Source organism: Podarcis muralis, chromosome 11 (genome assembly GCF_964188315.1).
Source record: "Podarcis muralis chromosome 11, rPodMur119.hap1.1, whole genome shotgun sequence".
NCBI lineage: Eukaryota > Metazoa > Chordata > Lepidosauria > Squamata > Lacertidae > Podarcis > Podarcis muralis.
The window spans coordinates 19,798,039-19,810,646 of NC_135665.1; the positions used below are offsets into that span (position 1 = coordinate 19,798,039).

Here is a 12,608-nt window from a genome sequence, read left to right on the forward strand (position 1 = left end):
TTTTTTTTACAAGCCTCTGAGCTAATCATCATAAATCATGTGTTTCAGATCATCATAAATCTTGTGCGTTAGACATAGGACTGTAGTATGAGAATCATTCTCAAACTATGAAGCATGTAAAATATTTAAAATAAAAAATTACTTGGTGCTCTCACAAGAATGTTTATATGTAACCTTGTGTCATGGCTTGGACACCTGTCATGATTTCTACAGATATCTTTCATTGGGTTCTGTGAAAATTACCTTAGGCTTTATACAGCATAGTAAATGCTTTTCTTTTCTCATTAGTGTCTGAAATGTGCATAGAAACTGGTACAGAAAACAAGTTGTCTTGGTTGTGGAGAATTAAGATTTTTAACCACCTTTTAATGTCAAATAAATGTGGTTTCTAACATACTAATTCCCAATATAAAACCAATACAAGTTTAAAGTTATTAAACATCATAAAATGCAGGTCAGTAACTCAAACAATAATACCATGTTTAGCCCTGTAACAATAGTAAAATTGGAATTTTAAGGTGGAGTAATCTCATATATTCAGCTACCCAATATGATCCTCATTCTAGCTGGATTTTGGTAACCTTCCAGCAGTTTGACTTCACCCGCAGAGTCTCACTCCTCCATTGTCTCCCGACAACAAGGTATCTTTAAAGAAAACATAGGAACTGGAGTCTAGTGATCCATGTTTTTCTCAAAAAAGACACCTTCTCTAATTGATTTCCAGAAAACTAGCCTATATCAAGCTACTTCCTACATTTAATCAAAACATCTCCTTTAGGTCTTTGCCTCAACTTGGCACCATAATAGCCCATAGGGCCCTTCAACTACTCACCCAAGCTTGAGTCAGTAATCTTATCAAATTGGCTTTTGATAGGACAAAATAATACAGAGGTCAGCAAACTTACTGCGCCTCGGGCTGGTGTCTCCAGCCCCGAGAGGGCGGGGGAGCGTGTGCCCATATGCGTGCGCACATGCTATTTCCGGCACACTTCTGGGTAGGAGGAGCACCGGAAATAGCTTGTGCGCATGTGCACCGGCCTCCGACCCGGATGTGCACCGGAAATAACACTTGTGCATGTGCAAATAACACTTGTGCATGCGCACAAGCTATTTCCAGTGCTCCTCCAATCCGGAAGTGGGCAGCCACGCAGTGCAGTGCAGAGCTGTGCCGGTAAGAGTGGGCAGCGGGGGTCACCGTGGGCTGGATAAACGAGTCCCTCGGGCCTTATCCAGCCTGTGGGCCATAGTCTGGGGACCCCTGAAATAATAGATTTGCAGAGTGGTTCTACTTTGATGGGAAGGTGAGAATCTGTGACAAAGTAAATGCCTTGCTGGACTTGAGTTGGCTAGGACAGAAGGTGAAAGGGGGCTTCTCCCTCAATAATACCAGTGCTCTTGTTTCATTGGGGTTTTTTCCCAGTCTTCCTCCCATTAATTCCTCTAGGGCTGGCATATTCCCCCCTCCTTCTTATGCACCCTTGTGCCATCAGATCACTGATTGGAGAGGTTGAGTAGCCATGTTGTTTTCTGTGACCTCAACATGAGACATCCAAATCTCTCTCTTTGCATATGGATGGGGAGATGCATGCACAGACTATGATTTTTTTTCCTTTCTCATTTAGGACTTAGGTTGGTAGGGACAGGATATAACTCAAAGCTTTTTTTATAACTTAATGGTGTTTAATATACACACTTAAAAGGTAAAGGTAAAGGTACCCCTGCCCGTACGGGCCAGTCTTGCCAGACTCCAGGGTTGTGCACCCATCTCACTCAAGAGGCCGGGGGCCAGCGCTGTCCGGAGACACTTCCGGGTCACGTGGCCAGCGTGACAAAGCTGCATCTGGCGAGCCAGCGCAGCACACGGAAACGCCGTTTACCTTCCCGCCAATAAGCGGTCCCTATTTATCTACTTGCACCCTGGGGGTGCTTTCGAACTGCTAGGTTGGCAGGCACTGGGACCGAGCAACAGGAGCGCACCCCGCCGCGGGGATTCGAACAGCCGACCTTTCGATCGGCAAGCCCTAGGCGCTGAGGCTTTTACCCACAGCGCCACCCGCGTCCCTGAAACTGTGTTGAGTGTCTCCTTCTATGGAGAGGCAGTGATGGGGTCTTATGAGTACACTGTAGTCTACTGGAGATCCCCCACCCCCGCTATTATGTGTGTTACCGTAATCTTAAATTTCTCTCCAACTATCAGACTGTGTCATTGTTGGAAAGTCCAGAAGGCACTTGTAATCACTTTCCAGTTTTGATAGCAACTGGATAGCAATATGACATAAGCCTCTGTGTATAGTCAAGATGATCCAGCTTGCTTTCAATATTTTCTGTCTCCTCTTTTAAAACAAAGCACTGACTATTATCTTATGTATATCTGTCCTAGTTTAATGTGCTTGTTTTAAAGTTTCATTTGTGGGCTATCAACAGAGCTGCATCATGCACAGCTAATCTAGTGTGGAGGTTCGCATATTATTGCTTAAATTTGGTATTTATTTTATTCCTCACCGTTGTCAGTCTTAGTGGATACAACTTAGTTGACCCTTCAGTAAAACTGCTCCGGTGCTTCAGTCATTCGTAATAACCTACTGCCTTTTCCTACTTATTGAGCAAGATTTGCTGATGCTTCCTTGATGCATATTATTTCTATGCTGCTTCTACACTGGAGGTGTCATATATCGAGTTGCAGTGCATTTACTCAATTTGATCTTTGTCTAATGCCTTTAAACTACCTCTGTAGGAAAGTTACCCCGCAGCAATATTTTCCCTGTGTTTGAGAGAAAGACAAAGAGATCTCAATCCACACACAAACTAGGTAAACTGTAAAAAAATAAAATAAATGTGTACATCTGTGGGAGATTAAATGTAGATGGCTTGGCTTTTCCTTAGCGTGAGCAAGAGAGTGCCATGGCCCGCCTTAAAAAACAGCAGCAGGAGCTTGAGCACATGAGACTTCGGTATCTGGCAGCAGAAAACAACGAATTGGGGAAGGCGCAACGACAAGAGCTAGAGGATATCAGAAATGAACTGAACAGGTATTGTACCATTTGTTGGATTTTTACCTCTGCTGCTGAATAGGTGAAGGTTCAGCTAAGTCAAATTTAATTGGCTGTCAGTCCAGTAAAGGAACACAGCTTTCTGTCCCTTAGGTAATATTTGCCCATTTATAAAATATAACAGTCTTGTATTATAGGAAATCTATGCCAAAGGCCACCAGACCCAGTTTTTTATCTTGACTGTAGCTATTACAGCAAGCTTTTCTTTTTTACCTCTTGTTCTAAGCAAACCTGTTTGCTGCATAAAAAGACACATTAATGGTGCCTGCTGTCAGCTCCCTAGCGAGCATAACACTTTATATTTTAAATGGTTCGGTACTTCCTGTACCTTTTGACCTTGTGTCTTCTACGTGTTTTCAAACAGTTTAATTCTTGTTAAAAATCACTCAAAAATGTAGGCACTGGGTCAAAAAACATTCTTGTCTCCCAGCAGTAGGCTTATGCAACAAAGTAAGCACGATGGCTCTTCCCGTTGGATAATCGGATTTGTTTCTTTTCTGTTCAGTTTGCTTTTCATTTCCATTAATTTTAGTGGGCCATTTGGTTCTCCAATACAGATGATCAGGATGCAAAACGCATCTGCTGAATTTGCTTTGATTTTCCTCCTTAGATTAAAGCAGGAAGAAGAAGACAAAAAGCAGTCGCCAGATCCCCAAGAGGTTTTGGGGTTGCAGATGCAAAATTCGCACACGCGGCAAGTAGATGAGAGTTTAGATGACTACCTTGCACGCCTGATAGAGGAGAGGGATACCTTGCTGAGGACAGGAGTCTATAGCCACGAAGACCACATTGTGAATGAGCTCGATCGCCAGATCAGCGAGGTGCTCACCAAAAGAAGCAGAAGCAAATACCCAAACTTGCAGAACTGATTTTTGTTTTCCAGTAAAGTAAAGCATGGCTCGGGTCTCTGCCGAGACCCTGATCCCAAAGGACTTTTGTGTATGCTCTGCTTTGTCTTCCAAGACTTAACTGTGGCCCTCTTCTACTATCTGAGGTCTTTGAGAGAAGAGTATCAGTTGAATTTTTGACCATTTACATGTGTTTGTATATATTTAAATATTTCACTTTTTTATAGGCGATTGAACAGTCTAAATCTCTTCCCCTCCAGTTGTCTAACTTGTTTTATTTATAGAATCATTTTTAACTCCAGTTCTACATTTCTGTATAGCATTTTTGATTATGCGTTTGATAGGTATCTTGCCTGCTTGCTTTTTAATAAAATTATATCAAAGCACAATTTCAATAAAATTGCACAAGGAAAAAGGGCCTGCAATGATCATTTTTAAAATCTAACTTTCATTGTGCTGTGTCACCTTGGAGACTATGTTCAACAAAGTATAGATTATTTTAAATAAACCACTAAAATTGCCGTTCAGTTGGTCAAATATTTAACCATGTTATGTATGAAGAAACTTTCTGAGTACATAGTTTCAGTTGAAATGAATGATGCTTATTAATGACACAGGAGTGTGATCCATCATGCACTGGTGCGCCTCTCACCAGTTTACTTTGTACAGCTCTGAAGTTAATGGGTGGAAGAGCACCGCAGATATGTTTGGTAGATCTGTGCCCAAGATCTTAAGCATGTGTGTCTGTTCCAGTGCACATCTGTCAAAGCAAACTCTACTGTTAAATAACAGTAGACACAGTTAACAGACATTTTAGCCCTTTCATAATGTAATATTTCTCTACATCAATATTATATTGATGTAGGGAAATTTGTACATTTTTAATTGCACAAAGGGTTGTGTGGGCAGTTTGTGATTGGAAGGCTGCTGCGTGTACGGGTTTTCTAATCCATGTACCTCCAGTAGGAAAGAAACACCCTGCGATTAGGAGGTTATTATCCACACATAGAATCATAGAATTGTAGAGTTGGAAGGGACCCTGGGAGTCATCTAGTCCAGCCTCCTACAATGCAGGAATATATGCAATTGTTCCGTACGGGAATCGAACTTGCAACCTTGGCGTTATCAGCACCACGCTCTTAACCAACCGAGCTATTGAAGAATTGGACATCTATCTATATGGAGATTCTACGTGATTCGAGAAAGGACAGTGTATGCATCAATCCGTAAATATATTGATGAATAATTTGAGATACTCCCCCCTTTTTTAAAGCACCTTAAAAGTGATGTACCATATATACTCGAGTATAAGCCGACCCAAATATAAGCTGAGACAACAAATTTTAGCACAAAAACTGGGAAAATTGATTGACTCAAGTATAAGCCTGGTGGTGGCAGCAGCAGAGGAAGAACAAGCTTGTGAGAGGCGGCAGCGGGACCAGTGGCGAGAAAGGGCTCCTTTCGGGCTGCTCGTCCCGCCGCCACCTGCCTCACTCGGGTATAAACCAAGGGGGGCTTTTTCAGCATAAAAAATGTGCTGAAAAAGTCGGCTTATACTCGAGTATATACGGTACATAAATATTTGTATTTCTTCAAGAAGTAGATAGCTTTCTGCCAACTCTAAATCTGAAATCAAGTGATACTTCAAAATAGAGCAATTATTAAGTGTTAAATATTTGTTAATAAAAAAATTTATGTTACGATGACAGTAAATTGAGTTAAGCTCAAAAAAAGTATATTCTGGGAAACATACTTAATTGCTCCAATTCAGCATATGAGAAATGACTCGTGGAAAACGGCTTTGACATTGATTCAAGATTAGTGCATGTAATAAGCTGTTCAGATTTCGCTTGTTAAAGTGCCCATATCTGACAACAAACAAACAAACAAACAAACAAAAGCAGCAACACAATTCTTCTATTGGGAAAATTGTCTCCACTTCTCAGTTGTTTGTATCTGTATTAGAGACTATATATTGACCTTGTCTCTAATGCAGGACTTTATAAGGTTTGTAGCTGTGCAACAAGTGCAAAGTAATTAATGTGAAGCAAATTTCCTTACTAACTTAATATTTCAAAATACCAAGATGAGTGGGTGGGAAGTTTGTTGATTTGAAAATAATAATAATAATAATAATAATAATAATAATAATAATAATAATAATTAATAATAATAATTTATTTATACCCCACCCATCTGGCTGGGTTTCCCCAGCCACTCTGGGGGGCTTCCAACAAAAGATTAAAAATACATTAAAACATCAGTAGAGTGGAATGTGGAAATACATTAAATAAAGTAATGTGGAAATACATTAAAACATCAATACAGTGGTAGCTCGGGTTAAGAACTTAATTCGTTCTGGAGGTCTGTTCTTAACCTGAAACAGTTCTTAACCTGAGGTACCACTTTAGCTAATGGGGCCTCCTGCTGTCGCTGCGCTGCCGCCGTGTGATTTCTGAGGTAAACTTCAGAAGTTTCCTGAGGTAAACTTCAGAAGTTTCCTGAGGTAAACTTCTTAACCCGAGGTACTATTTCTGGGTTACCAGAGTCTGTAACCTGAAGCATCTGTAACCCGAGGTACCAGTGTAATGAAAAACTTCCCTAAACATTATACAATATTAATTGTATGTTTATTAAAATACACACTAGCAACCACTGCTGTTTGTGGCAGGAAGGCAAACAGGAGAGACTTCAGTTCCCTCAACTATTTACAGCTACCGCCTCCCTCCTGACAGCTTCATATCTGCTGAGGCTCTCACCATTAGGCAAGCCAGCCCCAGCCTCTGAGACCCACAGTGTGACTTTTACACCTGCAGCCAAGCTACATCTTCTGGCTGCAGCAACACCCATAAAGCAGAGGCAATTTTGGAAGATGCACAGGTGAAGATCTTTAGAAGTCAGAGAATGGACACAGCTGTGGATTCTGAGTTGTAGTTCAGGACCATTGCATTTTATCTTAAAGAGAAGTTGGTCCAAACTGATTCCCCCACCCCACCCCCAAAAAAAGTAACACAGATTTTTGTTACAGCAAGTCTTATGTATGCCTTTTAAAAAATTAAATAATGACATTCTAGCACTGGGAATAATTAATGTCTGCTAAAGCAAAAAAATAACTTGCAGATATTAATTATGGCTGCTTTAGTGCTCCACTAACATGTGACCAGAGGAAATGCCCAATAAATCTGGAATATTCTTTTACAAGAGTGTTAAATTCTGCCAAGCCAAAATAGCTGGTCATAAACTCAGTTTGCTGTTGCCTTTCAAACACTAGAGGGGGCCTTAACATTAAATAACAGCGGTTTTTTAAAAGCCCGAAGGTGTTTTAATTAAATTCATATTCAAAGGTAAGATATGTAGTGTATATTTTTTCAAAAAATTATTATCCCCTTTGCTTCGTTTACAAAAGTCAGTTATGGCCAACTTCTCTTCTGTGCTTTTAAGACAAAATGCAATGCTCCTAAACTGCAAGTAATCATCCACAGCTGTGCCCATTCTCCTACTTCTAAATATATCCACCTGTGTATCTTCCAAACACATCCAGCACCCAGTTCCAAACTTTGACCTCTCTTACTTGAATCTCCTACAGAGAAGGAACGGAAGCTGGGACCAGCCTGTTTTCTCTGCCTTCTCCCTGCAACAGGTGAGGCATAAAGAAAATCTTTAATAAAAAGTCTTTAAATAATAATTTAAGAAACTGATCCTCTTAGGGGACGTGAACTGGTCTTATCCAGGGGAGGGGGAATCACTATGTATTTTGGGTGAAAATGTTTTGCAATTGCTGGCATGCTTTTGCTAATGGTTGAGAGATTTAACACAGAACACAGTAGCAGTAGTGACTGCTAGCATTCGTAATTATGGTTGTTTTCTTCCTTTGTGTTTGTGTTATCCCAAAAGTAGATATTATTGTTATGACTTCTACATTGTTGAAAATATGTTGGCTATACCTGTTACATTCTGGGCAACCGAACAGCATTGAAATGGAGGAAACGTTTTTGTCATGAGACACAAACACACACATATGCACATTTCGATTTTTATCTCCATTGCAAGCAACCAAACTCATACGTGCATGAAGATGAGAAGCAGGCCAAGAAAAATCCTTGTATAAACAGGAGCAACAGAATCTATCTATTTTAGCAAATAAATTGTATTTCAAAACATTGGAACTGGGAATAGTTGCAGAAAAAATGTTGCTCTGGTAAACAAGACTATCTTACAGCATGTATATTTGTGATGGCTCTGGGGAGAGATCTGAGTAGTTTCTGCCTTGGGTTTAATTTTTATTTGTTTTAGTAACATCTGTACTGTACTTCTTCTTAAAACAATTTCTACCATTATCCTGGGATTTATTTTGTGCTTATTATTTTGCTAGGAAAGGAAAAAACTATGGGTTGGGAATGCTGAGATGAAGGGGTAGTTTCAGAGGAAAACGAGAAGGATAATTTGGGTGGATGTGAAATTTGTGAGATCCCTTAAGAGAGAGGCAGGCTGTTTTACATTAATGTTTCCTTTCCTTTGTTTCTCATTTTCCAATTGTTTGATTGTGAACCTTTAGGTCAGCTTCTCTTAGTACGTTGCTCCCGATCCTGCTGCCAGAATTGCCGGTAGGGAGAAATTGCGGTCAGACTAGGGCCTCACATTGGCTCATGCTTTCGGTCTTCCATTTTTCTCCTGCCCAAGTCCTACTGACTTCATCACATGAGAGAGTTGAGTGGCCATCACAGGAGCTCTGGGGCTTTTGCTCTGAATATCTGATACACAGTTTAGGCATTCATCTCTCCCTAAGGCCAGTAAAGCAGAGAAAGATTGGTAGAGAGATATAGAAAGATGGGGAGATTTTTTTAAAAAAACCTGTTTTTGGTAGTGTGGGAACCAAGAACGAATAAATGAGAGTTTTAATAGTACTTCAATAGTTTTCATGTCTAAAAGTCGGTGTCAATAAGGTTTGTTTCCAGACCTGTGGTTGGTTAGAGAGATTTCCCTTTCAGACAATCACGGCACCAAAGAAACCATTGGTACTACTTGAAATTGTGTACCAAAACTTAATTAAATGGTGATTTTCTTTAATGAAAACTGGTTGTTATAATAGTATCTAACAATGTTGTAAGCAATGTTGGCATTGTATTTAGGTGTGCTGTTTTCATAATACTTGTTTCAACATTATTCTTACTCTGCTGGCATCAAAGAACCATAAGCTGTTGTCTGATGATCAAGAATCAGATCCTCATCTAATGGGGTTAAACTTACTGTGACCTGTTTGTATGCATGATCACACTGTCCTTTATTTTATTTAGCTACCACTATTCCTCTGTGATCATGACCTGTCTCTGCTCTTGAATGAGAAGTCCCCAAACCTGCTATTGTTAAAGAGAGAATACTGGAGAATGACGGCAGCCATAAACTTAGATCTCATTTCATTTGCTTCTCTGGCGGGTTGTATTGGTGTTTTCATTAGAAATGTTTTTACAGATGTTGGCTCTCCAGATACGAACTCTCTGTGGTGGAGAGGCGGTCAGGAGTTTGGCATCCAGAACAAAAAAAGAAATCTGCTCTGAAAGCCTAATGTATAGAAAAATAATTTACTGTCTTTATGATGTATAAATGTATAGTAACTCTACAGAGGCTTTAAGATAGAGTAATTGAATTCCAGCTAATAATATAGTGATGTTTGCTATTCGTCTTTTTGGAAGAAATATGTCATTCATCATGATAAAGGACTAAAAAAGCACCCATAAATAACACATTTAGAAAAGTTGTACCCACTAATTTATATATAAATATTTTCTTTTTCATTTGAAATACCTATATTAATGTGTCCATATTTCTAATAGTACGCAATGTTTTGAACCCATGCCCCACCAAGGTGATGACGTACAAGTGTTTAAAGCATTTGAGCCCAGCAGTACTTTTAATGCTTTGACTCTGGTGGTTTGTATTTTTTTTAAAAAAAATGATCTTAATGAATAATCAAAGTGCAGAAAAATCTCTCAAACTTAGTTTTCTTTAAAGTTTATAATGCCATTCAAGACTGCTCTAAAATAAGTTAAAAATATGGATGAGCAACAATAAGACAGCATTTTTTAAAGCGCCATAATTTTGAATTCCTTTGTGTCTTACAGTTTGCTCTTTCGTGCTTTTGAACCATGGTAGGTAATTATTAGGGACGTGGGTGGCGCTGTGGGTTAAACCACAGAGCCTAGGACTTGCCGATCAGAAGGTCGGCGGTTTGAATCCCCGCTACAGGGTGAGCTCCCATTGCTCAGTCCCTGCTCCTGCCAACCTAGCAGTTCGAAAGCACATCAAAGTGCAAGTAGATAAATAGGTACTGCTCTGGCGGAAAGGTTAACGGTGTTTCCGTGCGCTGCCCTGGTTCGCCAGAAGCAGATTAGTCATGCTGGCCACATGACCCGGAAGCTGTATGCCGGCTCCCTCGGTCAATAAAAGCAAGATGAGCGCCGCAACCCCAGAGTCAGCCACGACTGGACCTAATGGTCAGGGGTCCCTTTACCTTTTACCTAGGTAATTGTTAGGGCACGTGGGTGGTGCTGTGGTTTAAACCACAGAGCCTAGGGCTTGCCGATCAGAAGGTTGACAATTTGAATTGTGCACTGTTCTGGTTCACCAGAAGCGGCTTAGTCATGCTGGCCACATGACCCAGAAGCTGTATGCCGGCTTCCTCGGCCAATAAAACAAGATGAGCACCGCAACCCCAGACTCATCTGCAACTGGACCCTAATGGTCAGGGGTCCCTTTACCTTTACCTTTAGGTAATTGGTATTCAAATCGCACTTCTACTTTTCCTAACTGATACAAGAGATAGCTCACATGTCCTTTGGGAGATGGTTCACACGTCCTTTGGAAGTAATACTGTTATAATTCACTCATAACAAATTGAGGGAAACCGTGTCTTAACTTGGGGATGGGGAACCTGTGGCTCTCAAAGATGTTGCTGGATTCTTACCTCCCATCAGCTCCAAACAGCATGACAGTCGTCAGAGCTGAGAAGAATTGCAGTGCAGCAACATCTGGAGGATTTTTTTAAGTAGAAGTCCTGCAGTCCTATGCGCACTCGCCTAGAGAGTGAGCTCTGTTGAAATCAAGGAGACAGTTCTGCCTTGAAATGTGAAAGATGGACTTGTTCAGCTTCAGCGTAATGAGAAAAATGGCTTGATTTTGAAAGAAAGCTATGAGAATGGCCATTTGAGTGGCTTTTCAGAGTTATGTATACTAGACAGAGTGTAAGATCGTCAGTACTCATAGTGTAACAAAACCATTTCTATTTTATATTTTCCTAGCATTTTTGTTTTATCCTTTACATTTGAGAAAATTCTAACAGTTGCCTGACCACTTTTGTATTTGTGAAATTCTGTGTTGCAAAATGACCTGGATTATCACTTTCATTGTGTGATTATTAATTTTTGTAAGCCCGTTTGCGAGTCCCTCGGGGCTATAAAGTAGAGGGGATATAAACATGTTTTCTCGCCTAAGTGCAAAATCCATGCAGCCCCGGACAGTGGCTTGAATTCTCATGATACAAATATTTCCGAAAAAAAACGGAAGCTATAAACGTTTTTTTTTTAAATCTACCTTTGTCCAGAATTGAAACCTGATTGTACATAGTTTATGGCTATGAACACGCCTATAACTTGAATATTGTGTGCTAGGTGTGTATGTAGAGGAGGAAGCTGCTGTTATTATAATTTTATTTATATGCTACCGATCTGACTGGGTTGCCTCAGCCACTCTCGGCAGTTCCCAACCAAATATTTAAAACACAATAAAACATCAACCAGTAAAAACTTCTCTGAATCGGTTGGGTGGTGCTGTTGTGTCACTTCCTTTGTGGCCACATCTGAATAGGTGCCTTTAATCAGCTACTTCAGACATGGCCAAACTTGGCCCTCCAGCTTTGGGACTACAATTCCCATCATCCCTGACCACTGGTCCTGTTAGCTAGGGATGATGGGAATTGTAGTCCCAAAACAGCTGGAGGGCCAAGTTTGGCCATGCCTGAGCTACTTGGTTCTGTTTGTGGTGCCCTGCGCAAGGATTCCCGCCTCCCCACAGCCCAATCCATGCGTCCTGCTAGAAGAAATTTTTTTTACAGAAGATTGAGGAGTTGAGGGGTGGGAATCTAACTTTACTTTATAATAGTTTACTCACCATTGTATGAAGGCTGACTTGTGCTCCTTTACCTTCCTCTTTCCCCACCCAAGATAGTTTAACAAGATAATTTGCAGCCTCTTCCAGTCAGAATTATCTTAAATGTGCCTGGAAGTTAGCATAAACACAGAAAAGATCTGCTGGACCACAGAGAAAGAAGCATGGCAGGGGGATCCCCTACAGTTCTGCTCCAAAGAATGTAAGTCAGTACCCTGTGCTGGTCACAGAAACCTGAACTTTTCTTAGTACGTAACTGATTTTTGTGAAATGAAAAAAATTATATTTGCTGCCTCCAAATAACCAAAGGATGACTTGTTTGTTTGTAGGATGCTGAATGTGTTTGGTTTGTTTTCTCTGAGGGGCTCTGAGGTACCAGGGCCTTCATTATTATATATAGCTCTCTGCTAAAAAAGTACAGTGGTACCTCGGGTTACATACACTTCAGGTTACATACGCTTCAGGTTACACACTCCGCTAACCTAGAAATAGTGCTTCAGGTTAAGAACTTTGCTTCAGGATTAGAACAGATTTCGGGCTCCGGTGGCGC

General features: G+C 40.6%; 1 protein-coding gene across 3 annotated transcripts in view; it reads left to right on the forward strand.

The window, feature by feature from the left end:
* Window positions 1–12,608, forward strand: part of CEP120 (centrosomal protein 120) — a 129,199-nt gene that overhangs the window by 35,983 nt on the left and 80,608 nt on the right. For 2 of the 3 annotated variants that reach the window (XM_028748610.2, XM_077936099.1), the window contains 2 exons: window positions 2,884–3,029; window positions 3,661–4,150. The exons of the other annotated variant lie outside the window; for it this stretch is intronic. In XM_028748610.2, the coding sequence (XP_028604443.2) occupies window positions 2,884–3,029; window positions 3,661–3,919 (405 nt within the window). In that variant the 3' untranslated portion in view covers window positions 3,920–4,150. Of the gene's footprint in view, window positions 1–2,883; window positions 3,030–3,660; window positions 4,151–12,608 lie in introns of those variants that run through there. 3 annotated transcript variants of the gene reach the window in all.